This window comes from Hyla sarda, chromosome 5, assembly GCF_029499605.1.
Source record: "Hyla sarda isolate aHylSar1 chromosome 5, aHylSar1.hap1, whole genome shotgun sequence".
NCBI lineage: Eukaryota > Metazoa > Chordata > Amphibia > Anura > Hylidae > Hyla > Hyla sarda.
In genome coordinates this window covers 80,430,071-80,455,648 of record NC_079193.1, presented here as the reverse complement: position 1 = coordinate 80,455,648, position 25,578 = coordinate 80,430,071, and the positions used below count along the sequence as shown (strand labels likewise).

Here is a 25,578-nt window from a genome sequence, read left to right as displayed (position 1 = left end):
CCTGCCCAAGACGATAAATTATGTCTAAGGGTGAAATCTGTACTCTACAAATTTTGCGTTCAGGGTTATGAAGGATTGTTATTTTTAGGGGAAATTGCACTTTGAATTCTTCACAACTACAGTCATAGCAGCAGCTCACGATCGAGGATGTTCCTAAGTATCAGATGGTCCTTATCTAAGCACTTTTGGAGTAGAATTCAGACGTGTATATTCTGACCGAGCAGGGTCGGCATTCCCCAGCCTCCAGTCCTTTGGTGTTTTTCTCTTAGCTTGGATGATTACAGATTCCATAAAGACTATTTTCCTGGCCTTCAGCTACATAAGAAAATTAGGAACCATTTTTCCAGAAATTCTAAGACTGTCATATATATATATTTTTTAAATGACATTTCCATCAGGTTATAAAATAACGACACTACAGAAAAATAACAAAAGCTTTTAAAACATTATGTATTTGTGTCTTTTGGTTCACAGATATCTATTGAAGGACTTGAATGGGAGAATAGTATTATCTAATATTCTAGATATCCCAACAAAAACCTAAAAACCAGAGGAAGCATCCACCATAATTGAATGTCCCCTTTCTACTCAACACCTACCTCCCGGCAGGTACCATATAGGACAGAATGATCTGAGCTGTAGTAACCCACACAGCCATTACACATTGTACAGAGCTCCCTTTACTGGGAATTGTCAATTCCATGACTGTGGAGAACAGCTGTTCAGCGGGGAGAGCTATTTGTTGGACCCTTGCTGATCGGCCGTCAATAATAATTTAAAAAAAATAATAAAAAATACCCTTTTAGCTTTTCTTTAAAAGCATTTCCAATAATGAAACCTATTTTCCTGCTGGACACTGACTGGGAAATTTAACCCGAGAAAGAGCAACCTTTCAACGAGAAGTATTGTTGATTTAACTTCATAAGTATCTTACTCGTTTTTTTTTTGTTTTGTTTTGTTTTTTTTTTTCATTTCTATTTCTTACCTTTTTGTGTATTAATAACAAGAAAAAAATGTGGTCTCAAAAAGCAGGAGGTGCTCAACCCCAAATGCAGTTGTGCATTTATACTTGGGGAGCAGATTCCCATGCTTGTGGTCCATTGCTAAGGGCGATCCCCAGCATAAAATGCATACAATGGGGGATGCCTGCAGCGGACTACAAGTGCCACAATGGCATCCTACACCAGATAGACGGTGTGGATGTGTAACATATAGAATAATACATAAGTATAGGTGCACTACTGTGGGAGATGTAAATAGTGACATATAACTAACCCTCAACACTGATTGAGACATTAGCCAGTATATCCTTATATGAAGGACATACCTGAGCCTGCACACCAACTCCAAGGTTTCTCAAGTGGCATGGTACCTAACACTAAACCTACCTGTGCCGTTTGGGCAATACCAGGGGACAGTGGGCAATTATAACAGCATTAGGTCCGACTCACAGCCTGCTCCCAGTTTACTCCAGTGTGACTAAGCACACATACAATGGGAGGAGGGAGGCAGACTATAAGCCCCACCTAAGTTGGCTGATATGTTTCTGGCCTCACAGGTGAACCTTAATGCGGCCTAGAAAGTGATCAAGGCGCATTAAATGTGGAGATTATACACCTCCAAAGATAGGAAAAATCCCATATTTGAAGGTCTATAAACTCCACATTTAATGACCTTGATCACTTTTATTGTATTGCAGAATCTTTTAATATGTTCTCCCCCCCCCTCTCTCTACTCTCTCTCTCTCTCTCTCTCTCTCTCCCTCTCTCTCTCTCTCTCTCTCTCTCTCCCCCCCTCTCCCTCTCTCTCTCTCTCCCCCCCCTCTCTCTCTCTCTCCCCCCCCTCTCTCTCTCTCTCTCTCTCTCTCCCCCCCCCTCTCTCTCTCTCCCCCCCTCTCTCTCTCTCTCCCCCCCCCTCTCTCTCTCTCTCTCCCCCCCTCTCTCTCTCTCTCTCTCTCTCTCTCTCTCTCTCTCTCTCTCTCTCTCTCCCTCCCCCCCCTCTCTCTCTCTCTCTCTCGCTCTCTCTCCCCCCCTCTCTCCCCCCTCTCTCTCTCTCTCTCTCGCTCTCTCTCTCGCTCTCTCTCCCCCCTCTCTCTCTCTCTCTCTCGCTCTCTCTCTCGCTCTCTCTCCCCCCTCTCTCTCTCTCTCTCTCGCTCTCTCTCCCCCCCTCTCTCTCGCTCTCTCTCCCCCCCCCCCTCTCTCTCTCTCTCTCTCTCTCTCTCTCTCTCTCTCTCTCTCTCTCTCTCTCTCTCTCTCTCTCTCTCTCCTCTCTCTCTCCTTCTCTCATCTCTCTCTCTCTCTCCCTCCTTCTCTCATCTCTCTCTCTCTCTCTCTCTCTCTCTCTCTCTCTCTCTCTCTCTCTCTCTCTCCCTCCTCTCTCACTCTCTCTCCCTCCTTCTCTCATCTCTCTCTCACTCTCTCTCCCTCCTTCTCTCATCTCTCTCCCTCCCTCTTCCATTTTAACTACTTAACCTATACCAAACCAATATTTTCATTTATATTTGTGTTGTTGTTTTTTTTCCCCTCATTTTTATATGTTTATATGTTTTTTTTATTTTTTTATTCAACTTTCTGCTCTTAAGTACTGGTATACATTATAAATGGCGTATAAGTGGAAGTCAGCGCCGTGGTTGAATGATTGCTGACTGCAGAGTATTGATCACTAGACTAATTAAGTGCAGAGTCAGTCAATAGTCCTGGTGGTACTAGACTCCTCATCCCAATACGTTTCAATCATCTCTGCACGCCATGTATTAATATAGTAGCTAATGGACAGAACGGTGCTTGAAAAAGAAAAATACCCAGCACAGTTTAATTTTCTGTCTGACTGAGCAAAGTAAATGCTTCTTCAATAAATGGAGTTACGTGCATGCATATACAGGCAGCGGCTCAAACTGCCCTTTTCTTTTTGGACACTTTAAGTATTTGACTTATTTTAGTGATTTGGAGGACATTCGTACCCATAGTGTTAATAAGTCTGAGGCCAGTTCTGCCTGCGTGCCTGGTAAATGTACGATTGGTGACTAAAAAACAATTGGCAAGAAACAGACTAACCGTTGTTTAGAATAAGCAGTCGGTGCATGATGGGAGTTGTAGTATTGCAACAGCTGGCAAACTACTGATTGGGAAACCCTGCATTGCAGGATTTGGTTAGTTTGACCTTCTCGATTTTCTTGATTTAGAGGTTGTGTAATATAGTGTTTTGTAGTTTATTTTCATGCTTACATAGGTCCAGTCAGCTGGTTTTACCTTGTGTTGTAATTGAGAGATGCATGTTCTATAAGTTAAAAGCTGATACAAACTACATAATAGGACTGCTATGTACTGGTAAAACTCAGTGGTGGGACGCACTATAGAGATGGTTTCACACTGTGATAAGCTGCATCCATTGGACATATACCTATGTGGACACCACTCCTAGAATCCCAACATGTACCTATGTAGACACTAGGCCTGCACAATATATCGCAACGGCAATTGTATTGCAAATTTTGGCAATTTTGATATGTCGATTTGGCCGTTGCTAAAAAAGTGCGATTATTTACCTGTTCCCCTGCCACTGCGGCTCCGGTGACGGTGGCCTGACGGCAGGGGCTCATGTGGCGGCGGCAAGGATTGGCGCAGCAGAAGCACCTCACAGCGTTCCCCTACCTTCATTGGCGGCGAGGATTGGCCCAGCAGTCCACGTGACTGTGCTCTCCTCCTGTGATTGGTGGCATACATCAGGTGAGGAAGTTAACCCCACCACTGCTGGCCTTCATAAATAAACAGCGCAGTCATGCAGCAGGTAAATGAAGCGAGCTCAGGAGCGGAGCTCGCTTTGTACTGGCTAATGCCAGATATCACTGATCAGGGTGATGTCCGGCATTAACCCAAAATGCCAAAATGTCCAAAGTGCCGGTAGCTCAGTGGAGCTGATCGGGAGATCCAATCAGCTGAGAGGACGGTGTGCCTCCAGCTGTTGCAAAACTACAACTCCCAGCATGCCTGGACAGCCTTTGGCTGTCCTGGCATGCTGGGAAATGGTTATGCAACAACTGGAGACACACTGTTTGGAAAACACTGCCCTATGGGGACTAATTAAATTGTGAGAAAAAAAAATGTCAAAATAAAAAGGTATTAAATGTTAATAAGCCCCTCCCCTAATAAAAGTTTGAATCGCCCCCTTTTTCCCCATTTTGAAATAAATTAATGCAAACAAAAATAAACATAACCATACATGGTATTGCCGCATGCGTAAATGTCAGAACTATTAAAATATAACCAAATAAAACCGCACGGCCAGTGGCGTAAATGTAAAAAAAAAAAGAAAAAAAAAATTAAAGTAACAGGATTAAAAATTTTTGGTCACTTCATATACCAGAAAAAAAAATAACGTATTAAGTTGACAAAAAGTCAAAACAATAATGGTACCGATAAAAACTACTGATCACAGCGGAAAAAAATTGCCTCATACAGCCCGCGGACTACACTACCAGGCCAGGAGAGTGTGCGGACTACACTATACCAGGCCAGGAGAGTGTGCGGACTACACTATACCAGGCCAGGAGAGTGCGCGGACTACACTATACCAGGCCAGGAGAGTGCGCGGACTACACTATACCAGGCCAGGAGAGTGCGCGGACTACACTATACCAGGCCAGGAGAGTGCGCGGACTACACTATACCAGGCCAGGAGAGTGCGCGGACTACACTATACCAGGCCAGGAGAGTGCGCGGACTACACTATACCAGGCCAGGAGAGTGCGCGGACTACACTATACCAGGCCAGGAGAGTGCGCGGACTACACTATACCAGGCCAGGAGAGTGCGCGAACTACACTATACCAGGCCAGGAGAGTGCGCGGACTACACTATACCAGGCCAGGAGAGTGCGCGGACTACACTATACCAGGCCAGGAGAGTGCGCGGACTACACTATACCAGGCCAGGAGAGTGCGCGGACTACACTATACCAGGCCAGGAGAGTGCGCGGACTACACTATACCAGGCCAGGAGAGTGCGCGGACTACACTATACCAGGCCAGGAGAGTGCGCGGACTACACTATACCAGGCCAGGAGAGTGCGCGGACTACACTATACTATACCAGGCCAGGAGAGTGCGCGGACTACACTATACTATACCAGGCCAGGAGAGTGCGCGGACTACACTATACTATACCAGGCCAGGAGAGTGCGCGGACTACACTATACTATACCAGGCCAGGAGAGTGCGCGGACTACACTATACTATACCAGGCCAGGAGAGTGCGCGGACTACACTATACCAGGCCAGGAGAGTGCACGGACTACACTATACCAGGCCAGGAGAGTGCGCGGACTACACTATACCAGGCCAGGAGAGTGCGCGGACTACACTATACCCGGCCAGGCACATGAAAAGTGGAGGAGGAATTAAGCTAATTTCTCCCCATTTCATATCCAATCCCCTCTATTTTATGCAGCATCGTTCCCAGTCAATCCCCGACATCTTTAGAGCGAGCGTGTGCTCCAAGATGGCGGCCTCCCATTCCAGCTCGCCAGCCCCGTGCTCTGATGAGGAAGGCGCTGAATCACGTGAGGACCTCTCTCATGTGGCTATGTTTCGCAATATAAAGTCTATATTCCAGACTGAACTTGCTAAAGCTGTCGCTGACATCACATCTCAGATTCATGACCTGGGACAGAGGGTAGCTGATACAGAGGCTAAGCTGGATGAGCAGGTGGATACTGTGGAGGCTGACAGGAGTGATCTTGACGGCCATACCACTCAGCTGCAGGCTCTTGAATATAAATTGGAAGATCTGGAAAATGATTCGCGCAGGGCGAACCTGCGCGTTAGAGGGCTATCTGAGGATATCACTGACCTTCCAAAAGCAGTCTCCGAGCTCTTCTTTGAACTTACCCCTTAGTTGGAGCCTGAGCTGTTGCGGCTGGATCGTATTCACCGTGCATTAGCGAAGCCTAAAAACCCTGAACTGCCGAGGGATGTTATTATGAAACTACATTACCCAGAGGTGAGAGACATTATATTACAAGCTGCACGGAACCTGCCTAATCTACCTGGACTGCCACCGGTAGTACGGCTCTATTCAGATTTGGCCCCGACGACTTTCGTGCGTCGCCGGGATTTCTGCCATGTCACATTGGCTCTGCAAAGGGAAGGGGTGAAGTATCGTTGGGGGTTCCCCTTCTCTCTAACCTTTCAAGTAAACGGCCGCACTCACTCAGTACGAAACCTAGCGGATGCCAGAGCGGCCCTGATCCGCGAGAATATAGCAGTGATAGATCTACCGCCTCTCCCTCCTCGCCCTGGGCGCCCAACCCGTACATGGCAACCGGCAGCTATGAACAGCAGATCTACCCCACCTCCTGGACCTTCTGATCGCCCAGCTTGAACTCATTACTGGTTGGTGAACCTCCTATTTCTGACTCTTTAGATCCCTTTTTATTTTTTGTTTTCCCTCTTTCTTTTTATCTTTTACCTGATGGCCATACTATGGCATTCTGGACTTGCTGTGGTGGGACTTTTTATTTCTCTGGACAGATTTTTCTATTTTTCTGCCTCTGCCATTTTCTTTTCTGGTCCCTGGACATGTTTTGTTTGAGTGTCAAGAAGTTTTTCTCCACCCGCAGATTTCTCTCTATTTTTTGCATACCCTCCCTTTTCGGGGAGTCTCGCGGGCTGGCTCTGAGTCGAACTAAGGCGTTCTCTCCACCCAAGGTTGGGTGCTTGGAAGTACGATGGCTCATGCTATGTGGTGGCCTATCTTTCCATGTACTGTGGACTCCTTTTTTCGTTTTCTATTTTATTTAGTTTATGTTTGTTTTTTGTTTGTTGTGGTGTACGCTACGAAGGTTTTCCTGTAGATTATCTCCCTCATTCACTGGTCTAACACCCAGTCGTCCCCTATGTCAGTGTTATCACTAGATATAGAAAAGGCCTTCGACTGTGTCTCTTGGCAATATCTATTCGCGGTTTTGTCCAAATTTGGTTTCTCTGGTCCTTTTGTGCGAATGCTGTCCCATCTTTATTCTAATCCTAAAGCTTTCCTTAAACTCCCCTCTACTTTTGCTCCTCCTATTTCGATCGGCCGTGGCACCCGCCAGGGGTGTCCGCTATCACCAGCTTTGTTTGCCCTGGTTATGGAACCCCTGACGGCCAAGATCAGAGCCCACCCGGACATACGGGGTGTCACCATTGCCTCCTTGGAATATAAGACATCCTTGTTTGCGGATTACCTACTTTTGACTATCACTGAGCCTATGTTGTCTTTACCGAATCTCTTTTTCCCTCCCTGGCTGACCCCCTGAAAGATCTCTTTGCCCATAATTTCAATTTCCAGGACTCTTCTCGTGGCCTGTCTTACCTGGGAGTTAAACTCACCCCCACGGTTTCCTCTCTGTATCGTTGCAATTACACTCCCCTATTTGCTTCCATTCGCTCAGATCTGGAAAAATGGAACTATCCCTATCTCTCTTGGACGGGGCGAATCAATGTAATCAAAATAGTAATTTTACCCAGATTACTCTACTCTACTTGTTTGGCTCCCTCCCAATACCTATTGTGAAACGTGATATCCTCGCATTACAAAAAGATGTGTTTGCTTATATATATATGGGCCTATAAGCGCCCATGCATTGCGAGTTCTATGATGCACTACAATAAGAAAGTGGGGGGCTTGTCGGTCCCCAATTGCCTTAAGTATTATTATGCAGCTAGGATAGCGCAGTTTGCTCTTATTAATCTACCTGCAAATGCTCCCCGTTGGGTTACCTTGGAAAACTCTCTTCTCTACCCATATTCCTATAGTGCATTTATGTGGTCCTCTTGTTCTCTTGCCTTCCTTGGCGCTGGTGGTTCTCTATTCGCTGTCTCTCTGGCGTCAGGTATGCTTTTAGTTCTCTCTTCAATCCCCTGTTTCTCCTCTTCTTCCTATTCTTTCTAATCCACTGTTTCCTCCAGGCCCATCTCCTCACAACTTCTCTTGGTGGGCGCAAAACAAATTACTCCGTCTCCATGACTTGATGGTCAGATGCCAACTGCCCACCTTAAGCGCCTTTCATGTTACACACTTTCCACCTCCTACTGAATTTCTACGCACCAGGCAGGTTTTCTCGTTTCTCCGCTCACAAATGACTGCTTCTACATCCTCACATCCTACTTTTCTTGAGGCATGCATGCTATACACTCCTGATAGACTGGGTATGCTTTACTTGATATATTCCCATTTGAATGCTCCCCTCCCTGACAGCAAACTACGATTTATGGTAGACTGGGAACGAGACTTGGGCACCACCCTGACGTTAACACAATGGAGGGATTGCTGTGCTACTCTAAGACGAGGCAGTTGGCAGGTGTCCTTAATGGAAACTGCATTGAAAGTACTACATAGAACATACTTTGTACCCGCTAAACTACACGCCATTTATCCTTTAGTTTCACCATTGTGTTTCCGGAATTGTGGGATGCGCGGGACACTGTATCATGTATGGTGGGCATGCCCTGAAGTGACTAGATTATGGGATGATCTACTGGATCTTCTAACTTCTTTATTTTCATGCCATATCCCTAGGACACCTGCTTTCTGCTTGTTAGGCACCTCCTAGAATGAAATTTAGCACATTTTGTTTAGTTCAACTGATTCTATTAGCTGCCCGAATTCACATAGCCTCACAATGGAGAAGTCCTGGTCTACAGTTTAATACTGTTGTACAAAGGGTTAACCTTATTATGTTGTACGAGAAAATCGCTACTATAAGAGAGGATTCGGTGGAGCGTTTTGAGGCAGTCTGGGAGCCATGGCTTTAGTCTACTCACTGTCCCAGCATGCAACACTGCTTCTCTCTATATTAACATATTGGGTCCCCTATACCCACCCCGGGTGAACGCTCACAAGCATGCGTTTTTGGCTTTTCTTTGCCTAGGCATATGTGATAGCCTTCCATATTGATACCTGTATGTACACCTACTGTGGATGTTTTCTTTGTACTTGGCCTTGTTGGCCGGTTCACTTGATGTATGATCAGCTATTTGTCATTTTTTCTGCTTACATTATCTTAATAAAAGCTTCATGGTTTGACTGTTAAATTGCTGGGAGACTTCATTCACACTCTCTTCAGTCTGTTCTAAGAGTAGATTTTCTCTAGATTTTCTTAACGAGTGCAACTTCCTTAAAAATAGGAGCCTGCGAAGAAAAGCTTTAAGGGCATCCAACCCAATTCCCAATGAAGTCGAGCCCTTATTCATTTCTAAAAATTCTTTTTTTTAAATTTCTATTTCTGATAAGTCTCCTATTAGTGATTTTATATATGTGTGTATATATGTGTGTATATATATATATATATATATATATATATATATATATATATATATAATATATATATATGTATATATATATTATTTTTTTTTTTTTTTTTTTTTAAGTATTTTTATTTTCAATTTTGCATGAAAACTGTACAACACTACCAACCAGGTAGAAGAGTAATTGGGACAAACAAGCACAAGACAAACAGACACTCACACATGCAAACGTCCATCCCGGCAACCCCAGCCAAATTGCGCCGTGACCACGTGTCTCAGCTGGAGATACCTAAAAAAAAAGGCAACCCCAGGGATACCATAGCGATCCTGCAGAGCAGGACAAGAAGGACTCCCCGAGTGCCCCAAAAACCAGCCTCCTGTAACCCAAGCAGGTGAGGTAAATGTACATTCACCCACAAGGGTGCCCTAGGAGAAACCAGCAGGAGCGGAAATTTGCCCGACACCACAGACCACACTTTGGCAACAGTCAGTAAGGGGACAGGAAAAGAAGAGTGAGAGTGGTACCTGTAGAGTGTATTAGTTAGAGCTTCATAAGAACCCATAAGCGCCCCTGCCAGAACCGTTGCTGATTTCAACAAATCCAGATCGAGCCACCACGCTGCATAGACCAATTGGGAAGCAAGAAAATAGTTATACATGTCTGGGGCCGCTAGACCACCATGCCGTTTAGGGGCTTGGAGAAGAGCCCGACCGAGTCTGGGAGACTTACCCTGCCAGTAGAAGAATCCTAGAGCACCGCACGGTGTGTTAAAATATGACCTAGGGGGAATCACGGGCGCTAAGTGAAACCAATAGAGGAATTTAGGAAGGTATATAATTTTGAATAAATTGATCCTGCCCGCCAAGGAGAGAGGGAGGACCACACCTTCAACCGCTCCATAGTGGAGCCCAAAAGAGGGGGTAAATTCAATGATACATAGTCTAGCAGGGACGTAGTCGCCTCCACCCCCAGATATCTAAAGCGGGAAACCACCTGCACCCCTGCCGGAGGATGGGAAGGGAGGGGAACTCCAGGCGAGAGAGCAATTAGAGAGGACTTGGCCCAGTTAATCCGATATGGCACTAAACCGGTCTAGTAAATCTATAAGGGACAGGAGGGAACCCTCGGCGTCCTGCAGGTATACCAGAGTGTCATCAGCATAAAGGGAAACCCTCTCAATAATAGAACCCCTTGGGATACCACAAATATCAGGAGCCCTGTGGATAGCTGCAGCCAGGGGTTCCATCACCAGCGCAAAGAGAAAGGGGGAGAGAGGACACCCCTGCCTCGTCCCCAGGCCAAAAGGAGCAGACACATTCAAGTTAGTACGTACATGAGCCCTAGGGTTATCATAGAGCAACCTAACCCAAGCGCAGAAACGGGGCCCAAACGCACCCAGCACCTCCCAGAGATAAGGCCACAGGACCAAGTCAAATGCCTTATGAATGTCTAAGCTGACAACCACTCCCGAAGGAAAGCCCTCTCCCACAGCCACAATATTGAGCTGTAAACGCTTTACGTTAACATCTGTAGCCCTACCCGGCATAAACCCAGTTTGATCAGGATGAACAACCGAACCAATGAACCCATACAACCGATTGGCCAGTATCCTAGCCAATATCTTAATGTCAACATTCAGTAAGGAGATAGGTCTATAAGAATCCGGGACTAACGGGTCCTTACCAGGCTTGGGAAGCACTACAATCAACGCCTCCCTCATAGAATCCGAGAGAGCGTCAGCTTCGGCCACAGAGCGAAACAGTTGGAGGAGTATAGAGGCCAAACGCTCTTCGTTCATCCTGTACCAATCACCCACCAGCCCATCTAAACCGGGGGTGTTCCCAGAAGGAAGATCCTTAATAGCCTGTTCAACCTCCTCAACGGAGAAGGGGGCATCTAACTCGTCTGCCTGAGAGCGACTAAGCACTGGGAGGGTTAAATCCTTCAGGAAAAAACAGGATCTCTCCCTGACAGTTGGCAGTAGGGGCGGCATATAAGGAGGAGTAGAAGTCCCTAAAAACCTGATTGATCAATAGGGGGTCCGTCAACACCCCCCCCCCCAATCTGGGCCCCTGATACTCGGGATAGAAGCAGTAGGGCGGCTAGCTCGAGACAAATACGCCAGCAGTTTACCATTTTTGTCCCCAAATGCAAACAAAGCAGCCTCCCTATCCGCTAGGCGCAACTGAACCCTATCCTTCTGGGCAACCAGCAAAGACCTCTGAGCTTTAGCCCACACCCTCTCATTAACGGGGGAAGGGTCCCGAACGTATGCTGCCTCCAAGCCCCAACCTCCTGCTGCAACCTAACCTCCATGGCAGACCTAAACTTCCTCTGGCCCGCAACCCCTGCTATAAAGGCACCCCTAATCGTATTAGTGATTTTTAAACAGAAGTAATTTACAAATCTGTTTAACTTTCTGGAGCCTGTTAATTTGAAAAAAATATTTTCCACCGGAGTACCCCTTTAAAATGTGACACTGGTTACTCTGCACAAGGACAAATGAACAGCCACAACCGAAACATGGTAGGTGGAGGGCCCTGTTAAGGTTTTTACATTACATACATACAGGCTCATGGATTAATGAAAAAGCTGAAATTTTGCCCATGTTGGTGCATGCATTTTAGTTGTGTTAATGAGTTTTTTTTCAGCTTGAGGCCTAGAGTGTTTGGTTTAGTTATATACATAGGTACCCTAACAGAATTATGAAAATAAAAACTGCCTTTATGGGTCGTACATGTAAATGTAAAATGCTGTGATTACAGGGAACAATGTAACTAAATATATTTGAATTACTGTTTTTGTCATAAATTTTTAGTTTTTTTTTACTAATTCTGTTTTGCAGGCTCTGTGTATGTGGCTATCCTCGGCAACATGCAAGAAAATATACAGGAATTAAGAATAGGATACCTGTGTCCTCAGAGTTTATGGTGCAGCTACTGACTGGCATTTACTACTCGTTGTAAGATTGTTTATTATATTTTCATGGATTCTATGAGGAATAATTATTATTATTATTTACATCATATTTGGTGTACTGGTGGGATAAGGCTTGTTGTTTTTGTTTTTTAGTTTGTCTTTCAAATTATTTCCAATTTTTTATATAGTAATTGTTTCATAGTTGGGTTGACATACAAAGAACATTTCATAAAGACCTTAATCATCTTCCAAGGTGATGTTATTAGTGACCTGCATCAGTACCATGAACATTTGTATGTCATATCTCACCTTGCTGTCGATATTAGAGTTTTGTAGGGTCCTGTAAACTTGTTCCCTTTGCTGGACCCTGCACAGACTTCGGTAAGTATTGTGCATTACATGGAAGAGTTCTGCCAGTGTACTGTAGAGAAAATTGTATTGTCAGAATAAGGACTGGATGCATTATAGCTGTGGCATGTTGCAAAGTCCATAGGCAAAGTAAAAACCTAAAATGAAATGTTTTCGTGTTTTTGCTTTTTCTGTTAGAAAAAAAAATGGTAATGTAGGGATTGGGAGAGGGATGTGGGATTTGTGGCTAGGGAAGTTGCTTTGCATGCTCTCTGCACTGTGGAGAGTGCCGGAGATACATTTTATGGAGGGAAGATGCAAATGTTGTGTAAGACAACAATAGTAAAATGTAGTGTTATTACATCCTTTGGTATGGATAAACCTTGGCTTACTTAAAGGGGTACTCCTGTGGAAAAGTTTTTTTTTTTTTTTTAAATCAACTGGTGCCAGAAAGTTAAACAGATTTGTAAGTCATTTCTATTAAAAATCTTAATCCTTCCAGTACTACTTAGGGGCTGTATACTAAAGAGAAATCCAAAAAAGAAATGCATTTCCTCTGATGTCATGACCACAGTGCTTTCTGCTGACCTCTGCTGTCCATTTTAGGAACTGTCCAGAGCAGGAGAAAATCCCCAAAGCAAACATATGTTACTCTGGACAGTTCCTAAAATGGACTGCAGAGGTCAGCAGAGAGCACTGTGGTCAGGACATCAGAGGAAATGCATTTCTTTTTTGGATTTCTCTTCAGTATGCAGCCCCTAAAAAGTACTGGAAGGATTAAGATTTTTAAATAGAAAGCGATTTACAAATCTGTTTAACTTTCTGGCACCAGTTGATTAAAAAAAAAAAAAAAAAAAAAGTTTTCCACGGGAGTACCCCTTTCATTTTTACACTGCAAAAATGTAGAGCTTACCCCCAAATAGATTAATTAAAATCCAATTTTATTAAGCATAATTATCATAAAACAGAGAGCTGTACAGACAGGATCTACCAATGAAAAACAGTTGGCGCATGGGATTCAGTACTCTTATATCACAAAGCACTCTATATGGATATTATCAATGTATCCCAAGAACATTTTTCAAAATATCATATGCACCTTATTGATTAATTAATGCAGTTTAAATCTGTTAGTGTGCCCGAAAATTTCTGGGCCCACTCATGAAAATCTCAGGTAGGTACCTCAACCTGCTGCAGTACTACATAACATTAAAGTGCATATACATATAAAGTGCCAAAAGCATCCTCACCCATAGTAACTAGGAACCGCTCTGCTCCACTACCCCAACAGCTGCTGTTTCGTCACCTTCCTCAGGGGGCTACAATCAATGTAGCCTCTTGAGGAAGGCAAGGAAACATCAGCTGTTGGGGTAGTAGAGCAGAGCGGTTCCTAGTTACTATGGTTGAGGATGCTTTTGGCACTTGTAAGCTCTACATTTTCCTTGTAAACTCTACATTTTTTTTCAGTGTAAAATGTATAGAAGTTGAGTACTTAGTACTTAGAGTAAGGCCAGAAGGACATATTTAATTCAAATAAGATTGAAATATGATAAAGATACATGTCCTGGAGGACCTTTTTGTGTATTTTTACTTAATTTTTAGTATAGTGTTAAAGGGGTACTCCACCCCTAGACATCTTACATAGTTACATAGTTAGTACGGTCGAAAAAAGACATATGTCCATCAAGTTCAACCAGGGAATTAAAGGGTAGGGGTGTGGCGCGATATTGGGGAAGGGATGGGATTTTATATTTCTTCAAAGGATAGGGGATAAGATGTCTGATCGCGGGGGGACCCCAGCAATATAGCATGCAGCACCCACCTGTTACTGCTCCGGAAGCGCTGGAGGATCTGGCTCCCGACCACGGGGACGAAAGATTGTGATGTCACGATTCCTCCCCCGTGTGACTCCACGTCCCGCCCCCTCAATGCAAGTTTATGGGAGGGGGTGTGACGACTGTCACGCCCCCTCCCATAGACTTGCATTGAGGGGGCGGGGCGTGACATCACACGGGGCGGAGTCGTGACGTCACGATCTTCCGTCCCCGTGGTCGGGAGCCAAACACATGTATAAGAACGTCTACACATAACGTCTATATTTCCATATTGTTTATAGAAGAGTGTGCGCCTTTTTTCTCTCATTTTGCAGTTTGTGCATCTTGTCCCTGACAGGGATGTGATATATAGCACAGTACTGAGACTTATAAGTGTTCGGTATCAAAGTTGTTGAATTTCACTTTGCCATTGACTTTCCACAATGTAAAGATTATTGCAAAGCCTTATGTCTCTCATATAAAATAAGAGGCTGAAGTCGGAAACGGTATTAAAGGGTTTGTACATGTTATTCATATAAGACGAAAAACTTTTTTGTAATAAAAATGTGCTTGTTGGCAACGATGAAGCCTTATTTGAAAGCTTTGCCATCTCTAGCTGTTCCAGGTATCACTAGTCATGACGGCTGCACATAGGGGGAGATTTATCAAAACCTGTGCAGAGGAAGAGTGGTGCAGTTGCCCATAGCAACCAATCAGATTGCTTCTTTCATTTTCCACAGGCCTCTAAAGAGGCCTGTGGAAAATGAAAGAAGCAATCTGATTGGTTGCTATGGGCAACTGCACCACTCTTCCTCTGCACAGGTTTTGATAAATCTCCCCCATAGAGTTTATAACGTATGTCTGTTTTTGTATATTCACACATTTACTGCTGATAATCTGCACTTTTTTTTAAGGTAACTACATTTTAACTACTGCATATAGATAGCAATCTGTTCCAGAATAATTAATAGATCAGATTTCATATCAATGATGTAAGGGCATGCAAGTAAAGAAAGGAATTATTGAAACCATGGCAACCAGTATGCACAGGTACCCATGGCCATAGATGGAAGCGTTAAAGCCATTAGGAAATCTGTGATTACAGTACTACACCCACCTGACTACTTTTTTTTTCATCGTTGCTAATCTAACCAAGGCCATATGCAAGGGGGCGAAGAACTGATCGCGTTCGGTGTAAATTGTGTCTCAGACGTTCTATACTAAAGTTAACCTCAGTTAACTATTTGACGCCAATGATTGATTTCTTCAGCACATTAGGTATATGCCATAAGGAATTTAATTAGAAATGCTGACATTCTGTATATACTACAGTTTAGCCTAGGGCTATGTCTTGCAGCCAAAGTTCATAGTATCGCTCTTTTCTGGATCTCAGCCATTAAAAATAAATGTTTGCTTTGCAACACACACTGCTGCGATTGCAACCCAAAATCCATCCTAGATGAATTTCTGGGGAAAGTTGGGTGATGGTAATAGGATCCGGGGTTTTTCCGTTTTTGCATTTTTGTTTTTTTCCTCGTTAGCTTTAAAAATTCATAACTCTTAAAATTTTGCACCTAAAAATCCATATGATTGCTTATTTTTTGCGCCACCAATTCTACTTCTACTGTAATGATGTCAGTCATTTTACCCAAAAATCGACGGCGAAATGGAAAAAAAAAATCATTGTGAGAGAAAATTGAAAAAAAAAAATACGCCATTTTGTAATTTTGGGGGGATTCTGTTTCTACACAGTAAATTTTTCGGTAAAAATGACACCTTCTCTTTATTCTGTAGGTCCGTACGATTAAAATGATATCCTACATATATAGGTTTGATTTTGTCGTACTTCTGGAAAAAATCATAACTACATGCAGGAAAATGTATACGTTTAAAATTGTCATCTTCTGACCCCTATAACTTTTTAATTTTTCCATGTATGGGGCGGTATGAGGGCTAATTTTTTGCACCGTGATCTGAAGTTTTTAGCAGTACCATTTTTGTATTGATCGGACTTTTTGATCACTTTTTATTCATTTTTTTATGATATAAAAAGTGACCAAAAATACGCTATTTTGGACTTTGGAATGTCGCGTACACCATTAAACGTGCGATTTAATTAATGATATATTTTTATAATTCGGACATTTCTGCGGCAATACCACATATGTTTATTTTTATTTACACTGGTTATTTTAAATGGGAAAAGGGGGGTGATTCAAACTTTTACTATTTTTCATTATTCATTTTTTTTTCCACTTTTTTTTGCAGTGTTCTAGCTCCCATAGGGACCTATAACACTGCACACACTGATCTTTTACATTGATCAATGGTTTCTCATAGGAAACCATTGATCAGTGATTCTGCTGCTTGGCTGCTCATGCCTGGATCTCAGGCACTGAGCAGTCATTCGGCGATCGGACAGCGAGGAGGCAGGTAGGGACCGTCCGGCTGTCTTGTAAGCTGTTCGGGATGCCGCAATTTCGCGGCGGCGATCCTGAACAGCTCCCTGAGCTAACCGGCAACATTTTAGTTTCACTTTAGACGCGGCGATCAACTTTGAACGCCGCGTCTATAGGGTTAATAGCACATGGCACCGCAATCGCGTTATAGAACGGGAGCGGACTCATGACTTACATGTACGTCATGGGTCCTGAAGGGGTTAAAGGGAAACTGGCAGCAGCATCACTTGCACTAACCGGATTATACAGTGTAATGCGAGTGATACCGTTTCAAAATCTGTTCCAGAGATATATAAAAAAAAAAATACAGATATAAAGAAAAAAATCCAATATGCAAATGATCTTCTTAGTGCATTTGGGGGTGTTCCCCAACCTCTTGGTGCACCATTCTAGCTGCCCACACTGTCCTGGTGATGCAGCCACCTAAATAAGTAGGTCTATAAGTCAGCTTCTGGGTGTAGCAGCGTTGAGGCGCATGCTCACTGCTCGCAACAGATGTGCTAAAGATAGTAAGATAAATATTTTTTAGGGAGGCTGTATCACAGGGCCAGTGTGGGTGAGCAGAACAGCCAGGGGCCTTAGGAACAGCTCGTGAGCACCAAGAAGAGAATTTTTATATTAGGATTTTCTACATATTTCGGGAAAGACCCAATCGATTTTAAAAAGGACTCCTGCATTAGGATCAGAATCATCCACCTTATATAACTGGGTTAGTGTATGTTGTAGTGTTGCTGTCAGTTTCCATTTAAAGGGTATTTCCATTTCAGTATGTTATTTCCTTTTAGCAGCATAGGGTATAACCACATGCTGATCAGCGGGGGTTCACCTGTAGAACAGAAGTTAAATGTCCCCAAGAATTGAGTTCACCACGAATGCATAACCATTGCTCTATTCATTGTTTATGGGGCTTCTGAACATTGCCGAGTTCCAGCAGTCAGACTCCCCACCGGTCAGCATATTATCCCCAATCCTGTGCATAGGGGATAACGTGAAGAGATAGAAATACCTCCTTAAATGTTGCAACATGTCCATATTCACTTCAACTTGCTGAAATACTGGCAGCCTGACACTGCTATCTATTGCATGCAACCCATGCTGAGGCTACAGTCGCCATGTAACCCTAGCCGAAGGCATATTTCCTGAAATCTAAAACCTTTCAGAGTATTGATCTCATTGTGTATGATAAAACTGCCAAACTTGTCAAAAATCTAAAGTCTTACCTTTCATGTATTTATATTCCAGTTATATTTAGTTCTTTTGCAACCTAAGCAAAATGGAATCGAATGAAAGATGGAATATGAATTTGGATCAATCTGTGCTAAATTTGTGTTTTTCTCCTCTCGCTTGGTACAAGTAATATTAAAACAGCAGATGACCTATTCCTTCCAGGATTTCTGAAATATATTCTTGTCCCTTTTAGCTACAATGGAGAATGGGATGCAGCACGTAGAGCACTGGATGATGTTCTATACAGGGCACAGCTGGAATTATTCCCAGAACCGCTACTGGTAAGTGTATGGATTAAGGGATTATTCTACTTGTAGGAACACATGTTTAATCCATGGTGCCATCAGTTCTTCATGGCAACAACATATCTGCAAGCTCCACAACATTCTGGATAGTCACATGTGTAATTCTGTTATGCTGTGAACATAAAATCTGGTCATTTTGAGCATTGTTTTATTTCCCACCTCAGGTTGCCAATGCAATAAAGGCTTCATTACCTCAAGGAGCTATTAAAGGAACTAAGGGAGGCACTAAATGTATCCAAGTTGAAATTGCCCCAACTTCGTCCAGGATATCTAGAAATGCTGTGACCAGTATGTCTATCCGAGGTCATCGGTGGAAGAGGAATGGTGAGACTCTATATTTTTGTTTTGTTTTCAGTGCACGGTTCCATGATGGGGTGCTGTAGGGTTTGTGTGGATTCTGAGAGGTCAACTAAAACATTTTTTATGTACTCAAGTAGAAAACACATGGTGCACATTTACAATCTTGCACAATGATCCAATTGCTTCTCAGCATAATTTCAAAAACTAACAGGTTGTTAGTATATACCTTTTGATCAAAAAGTATAAGCCCACTCGCTACGTCAAGGCCACCTATTTAGAGTGGGTCCCTAACGTCCCTCGCATAAAATGGCGTAGCACTGGGCGGCGATCACCACCGCCGTGACACCAGTGCCCACAGGGGGAACGACCCACTGGCAGAGCGGCCCCAACACCACTCAAACCAGTCCATGGGTCGCACCCGCCCGCAGACACTGCGCCACGGCAGCAACGGACGCCGCACAGCACCACACCAGTGTGAACAGGATGTTATAGCACACTTACCATGCTCTCCCAGTCAGACTGGAAGGCTGTCAGGAAAGAAAAGGCCCATGTGTAGCTAACTACTACTTATATAGGGTTGGGCTGAGGGGGTGGGGAAGAGTGCAGACAACATGTTCAAACAAAAAAAAAAAAAAAAAGAGGATAGAAAACACAATGTGTACTCAAGTAGAAAACAGGCATGGTGCACATCTACAATCTTGCACAATGATCCAATTGTTTCTCAGCATAATTTCAAAAACTAACAGGTTGTTAGTATATACGTTTTGATCAAAAAGTACAAAGCCCACTCGCCACGTCAATGCCACATTTTTTACTTCAATGTAAATACAAATGTCTGACATATAATACATTGAAAAACTATCTTTGGGGAAGGAATTACAGAATTATTTCCAGTTCGAGAAACGTCCTCAGGAAGTGGTGAGGATCTGGAGATTTTGTCTGGATCTCCTGGATGATCATATTCATCTCTCACAGATATGACATGCGTTACACTTGTAAGGGAACAGGTCAGACTTCTATTAACTGCTCCATTTTTTCTACGCTTCTTACTAAACACACGAGCCTATAGCATTTCCCATATCACTTGCGAACCACTTTTTATCAGTCAGTTGTATACTGCATATACTCGAGTATAAGCCTAGTTTTTCAGCACAATTTTTCATGCTGAAAACACCCCCCTCGGCTTATACTCGAGTGAACTCTCAGTGAACTCGCTGTCAATCCCTTCTCAGTGGTCTTCAACCTGCAGACCTCCAGATGTTGCAAAACTACAACTCCCAGCATGCCCGGACAGCCATCGTCTGTCCGGGCATACTGGGAGTTGTAGTTCTGAAACCTCTGGAGGTCCGCAGGTTGAAGACCACTGTGGCCTTCGTCATCATCCAGACCCCCCCCCCCCTTTAGTTTTCTACTCAGCTCCCCTCGGTGGGAAGGAAGGGTGAGCTGGTCCGGGCCGTCTATGCTGCAGGGACTGTCCGGTGGGGAGGGTTAGTCGTTCCGGGCTGTCCTTTTTCACCGGGGGGCCCACTTCTCCACTCCGGGCCCGGCCCCAGACTAGTGACGTTGCCTTAACGACGCACAGGGACGTTCATGCGCAGCCTCCCTGTGCATGAACGTCCCTGTGCGTCGTTGTCAAGGCAACGTCACTAGTCCTAAGCCGGGCCCGGAGCAGGGAAGAGGCCCCCCGGTGAAAAAGGACAGCCCGGAACGACTATCCCTCCCCACCGGACGGTCCCTGCAGCATAGATGGCCTGGACCAGCTCACCCTTCCTTCCCACCGAAGGGAGGTGAGTAGAAAACTAAAGGGGAGGGGGGGGAAGTCTTCAACAGCTGATGGCTGTCCGGGCAAGCTGGGAGTTGTAGTTTTGCAACATCTGGAGGTACGCAGGTTGAAGACCACTGATGAAGGGATTGACAGGTGGTGATGATGAAGGGGGGAGGGGGGGGAGGATGACGGGGGTCTGGATGATGACATGGGGGGGATGATGTATTTCCCACCCTAGGCTTATTCCTGGGTTTTTGGGGTGAAATTAGGGGCCTTGGATTATATTCGAGTTGGCTTATACTCGAGTATATACGGTAACTATGAAACCTATTAGCAAAAACCATTGATCTTTGAAATGCAAGATCTTCATAATGAATCTTCTCCTAGAAACGGCAGAAACCTGCAAAAATAGGTGATGCTGCCACTTCTCCAAAAGCCTTCTTTTTCGCTACATATAGGATATTTTAACTTATTGCAAACATTTGACCTGAATTCTCAAAAAAGAGAGGGCGGAGTCACTATTAATCATAAAAAATATACTTTATTGATGTGCATTAAAAGACATGATTATGCAATATAAAATTTCACATGAAAGGGAGAATCTCCGCTGATAGGAGAAAAAGGGGCTTCACTCCAGAAGGTCCACATCACAAAAAATCACATTAATAATATAGAAATGACTGTTCTTCATATTGCAATATTACCTTTTTCTCCTATCAGTGGAGATTCTCCCTTTCATGATAAATTTTATATTACATAATGTCTTTTAATGCACATCAATAAAGTATATTTTTTATGATTAGTAGTGACTCCGCCCTCTTTTTTTGTGAATTTGTGTATTTTGGAGTACATATTAGGCCATATATTAGTATAATGTAGAGAACTTGCAGCTACGTATCACATTAGAACCATTGTTTTGAATTGCCCTTTTTTGATTATTATCATTTGTTTTTTATAACTGTTTTTTTTTTATTAAAGAATTTTTCTTTAAAACAGATATTTGAGAATAAGAAAATAAAAGTACATAGAATAATAAACAGTCATTACATATTAAAAAGACCAGGTTACAATATGATAACATAGATCCGGCTGTAAAGATGTTGTAAAGTCCAGATTATTTCAGGTCGGCTCTGTGAGTATCCGGGGAAGACCCCACATCAGAGACATGAAGCTTAGATAAAAGCCGTTATCTAACAGATAATAAAGAATGAAGCGAGGATAATATAGAGGATACTAATAATATCTCTTTACTCCGGATCCATTACACCTCAGCTTATGGTCAATAATCCAGGCAATATGCAATGAAGAAGATATAAAATAATGTAAAAAAAAAACAGGAGGTAAAAAGTTTGTAAGAGGTAGAAAGTTAAGAGAAAAAGACAGGTAAGTATGGAAGATAAAGATAAAGAGACGGATAAGTAGGGAAGATAAAGAGAATAAAGAAGTATGGATATTAACATTTGACCCTTTAGAATTGTCATAGCTAAAGAGTACCAGTAATGATTTCATGTGCAGAATCAGGTTTCATTTCAATATGGGGCAGAGTCGGAAACTACTTAAATTATTGTAGCCCCTTACTTCCTCCCTGCTAAGAAGAGTAAAAAATGAGTGAGCTCCATCAATAGAAACATAGCTAAATTATTTTACCAAAATAGAATTGCAAGGGGATTGTTCGTGTGTGAAAGAGGAGTTCATAGCTTATAGAATCCTGTTATGAGTCTTGGTGCTGATTCAAGCACGCAGTGTAAGGGGAGAGGGAAACGGCGGCATATATAAGGGCTTGTCCACATCACCACGAGTATACATGCACAGGCTCTGTTGGTTTTAATAGCCCGATATATTAAATGTATAAACCAGTATTGACTCTGGCTCAAAAAAGCAACACAGCAAGCTTTTGTTTTTAAGGAAGTACACGTAGTTGACTGGGAATATAAAAGTCAATGGGGCCTGTGCCTGTCTACATGTATACGTCTGCATACCTTTTTGACAGCTTGCCAACATACTGTATACTTGCCATGCATGGCAAAATTGTGATCTGAACTCCTGTTTAACTTAAGCAAGCAAGCTTTTAACCTGTTAAGGTCGCAGGGTGTACGTGTACGTCCTGCGCCCGGTCCTGGTCTATAACACTGATCCCGTGTCATAGCGGATCGGTCCCTGCAGCTAATGAAAGCCAGGACCTGGGCTAATAGCATGCGGCACTGATCGTTGTGCCGGTCGCTATTAACCCTTTAGATGTGGCGTTCAATGTTGATGGCCGCGTCTAAAGTGACAAAAATACACTCCTGGCAGCTCAGTTGGGCTGATTGGGACCATTGCGGTGAAATCGCAATGTCCCGATCAGCGAGAACGCGAGTTGAGGGTCCGTTACCTGCCTCTGGCACATCCGATCGGCGATTGATTGCTCCAAGCCTGAAAACCAGGCTTGAGCACTCAACCGCCAATAACACTGATCATTGCCATCTATTTTAATGCATGGCAGTGATCTGTGTAGAAGATCAGTATGTGCAGTGTTATAGCCACTAGAGGAGGCTATAACACTGCGAAAAAAGTTTATAAAAATCCTTTAACCCCTTCTCTAATAAAATTAAGAATCGCGCCCCCTTTTCGAAAATGTCCGAACTATAAAATTATTTTGTTAAACCAACACGGTTAATAGCGTACATGCCAAAAAATCCAAAAGTCATGAAAAAATTTATAAAAAGCGATCAAAAAGTCCGATAAATACAAAAAAGATACTGCTAAAAACTTCAGATCACGGTGCAAAAAAGGAGCCCTCATACTGTGCCATACGCGGAAAAATAGTTATAGGGGGCAAAAGATGACAATTTTAAATGTATTCATTTTCTTGCATGTAGTTATGATTTTTTCCAGAAGTATGACAAAATCAAACCTATGGAAGTAGGATATCATTTTAATCATATGGACCTACAGAATAAAGAAAAGGTGTTATTTTTACCAAAAAATGCACTGCGTAGAAACAAAAGCCTCAAAATTTTAAATTTTTTTTCCGTTTCACCATGGATTTTTTTGTAAAATGACTGTCACTGCAAAGTAGAATTGGTGGCACAAAAAAGGCATAATATGGAATTTTAGGTGCAAAATTGAAAGGGTTATGATTTTTAAAAGGTAAAGAGGAAAAAACGAAAGTACAAAAACTGAGAACTTAAGGGGTTAAAGATGTTGACTAGACAGCAGCTGTACTGTATCATGGCAGACAATGATAATTTTCTGATGGGGGAAGAAATAGGGGTTCACGGCACAAGCTACTAAGCATGCAAGAGAAAATCTTCGCATGTGCTGCACAGGAGGAAATATGAACTCTGAAGTTATCATTGCAGGTACTCTTATATGCCCTTCTCCAATCCCATCCCCCAAACAAGAAGTCACAATTTCCATACACATTTTAGAACAGAGAACCATTATATTAATATGTTCCTATTCAATATAAAATCACAATAAATATACCTCTATTTTCCTAGCATTAGTGCACTTAGTAGGGCGCTGTTGTTTTGAAACAGAAAAGAGCATCACTTAACCTTAATAGAATAGCATAATAGGAGTTGTTAAAATTGATCGGTTTCCGTACCCTTCCTGATGTGGTGTAGCAGAGTCACTTATCGAGTGATAATTCAGCAATGTGTTATTTAATTCAGGCAAAATGTAATAGATGTCTGTGGTTAGAAAAGCAGTTCACTGTATGAAACTGCTTGTTATGTGTCTACATTATGGGCTGGAGGAAGTGGAAATTTTCCTTACTGATCAGTGGTGATAAAGACTACAGGGTTCCTCCTCATTGCTGCAAAAAATGGCTACACATTTATACCACAAAAGAACATTATGAACATATATGTTCTGCAGGTAGATAGATATAAAAACAAACACAAAAGAAATCTGATTTGGCAGATACATTAATGTTCACGGACAAAGCTCTAACAAATCTGTCTGTACGTTACATCCTGCCTTCAGGCTGTGATAGTTGTGTCAATTAGGTGGGACCATAGTGATGGGACTATAGGCGTGTAAAGGTGTAGTGCATTATCTCATATACTTGCTTTGTACTTATTAAAGAACAAAAAAAAAAAAAAAATTTGCTCTTTAAATAAAAATTTTACTTACTTTCTCTTCTACAACCTCCATGTTTTCACATGCAATACAGGCTGCTGTGTCTAATTCAGAATAATGTCCATCAGAAAAGCTGCCTGACTGCATGCTCTCCAGCCATTATTTCTCCTGCTCTGAATGATTTCCTTAGCAGATTCATTAAATGTTTTTGCTGCATAAAAAGTACAAAGTAAGAATAGAAAATGCATAAAAGTGTCCCTAGCCCTAAAAGTGTTCGATGAAAGGAATCCCCTTAGCCAAGGGAGGAAACCAGCACTCTAGTCCATACTTGGTGAATGGTAGGGATGTCCCGATACCATTTTTTTAAGACCGAGTACCGATACTTCAATTCTCGTACTCGCCGATACCAAGTACGAGTACTTTTATTTTAAAGGGAATCTAGCAGCAGGGTGACGCGGTTTCTGGCGCTGCTTACCGTGCTGATATGTGGGTTCTCTTTTGTGTGCAATGGAGGCGGCTGCTGTAGTAAGAGCCAAGATTTCTCTCTTCTCCATTGGGCAGAACAGGGAATTTTCATTGGCGGCGAGACCGATGTCTCCGGGGCGATTGTGCTGATGACCACATGGTGAGCAGCGATAAAAACCGGGTCACCTGCACTATATCTACATATAAAGTCAAGTTAGTGCAAGTGACTCTGCTGTAAGATTGCCTTTAATAGTAGGGAGTATAGATAGGTGCAGACATTAGTAGGAGCCCCCCTCTAGACCGCAGACCCCCCCCCCCCTTGTAGATAGCAGGACCCCCCTTGTAGATAGCATATTATTACGCTGGGTGCATTGGAGTGACTTGTGTGTCACATGCTCCTCCATAAGACGCCATGATGCGGACAGCAGAACGGGGCAGCGGCAGTGATGTGGACAGAACGGGGCAGTGGAGCACTCCACTAGGTATCGGATTTGGTATCGGGGACATTAGACGAGTCCCCAATACCATGCAAATACCTGGTATCGACCCTGATACCGATACTAGTATCGGTAACGGGACATCCCTAGTGAAAGGTATAAAACTTCAAGCTTTATTTAATTCATTATA

General features: G+C 43.1%; 1 protein-coding gene across 1 annotated transcript in view; it reads left to right on the top strand.

The window, feature by feature from the left end:
- HYCC1 (hyccin PI4KA lipid kinase complex subunit 1) overlaps positions 1–25,578 on the top strand; it is a 369,003-nt gene that overhangs the window by 333,920 nt on the left and 9,505 nt on the right. Inside the window, exons 9-11 of the mRNA XM_056519772.1 lie at positions 12,130–12,246; positions 18,245–18,332; positions 18,521–18,680. Coding sequence (XP_056375747.1) covers positions 12,130–12,246; positions 18,245–18,332; positions 18,521–18,680 — 365 coding nt within the window. The remainder of the gene's footprint in view (positions 1–12,129; positions 12,247–18,244; positions 18,333–18,520; positions 18,681–25,578) is intronic.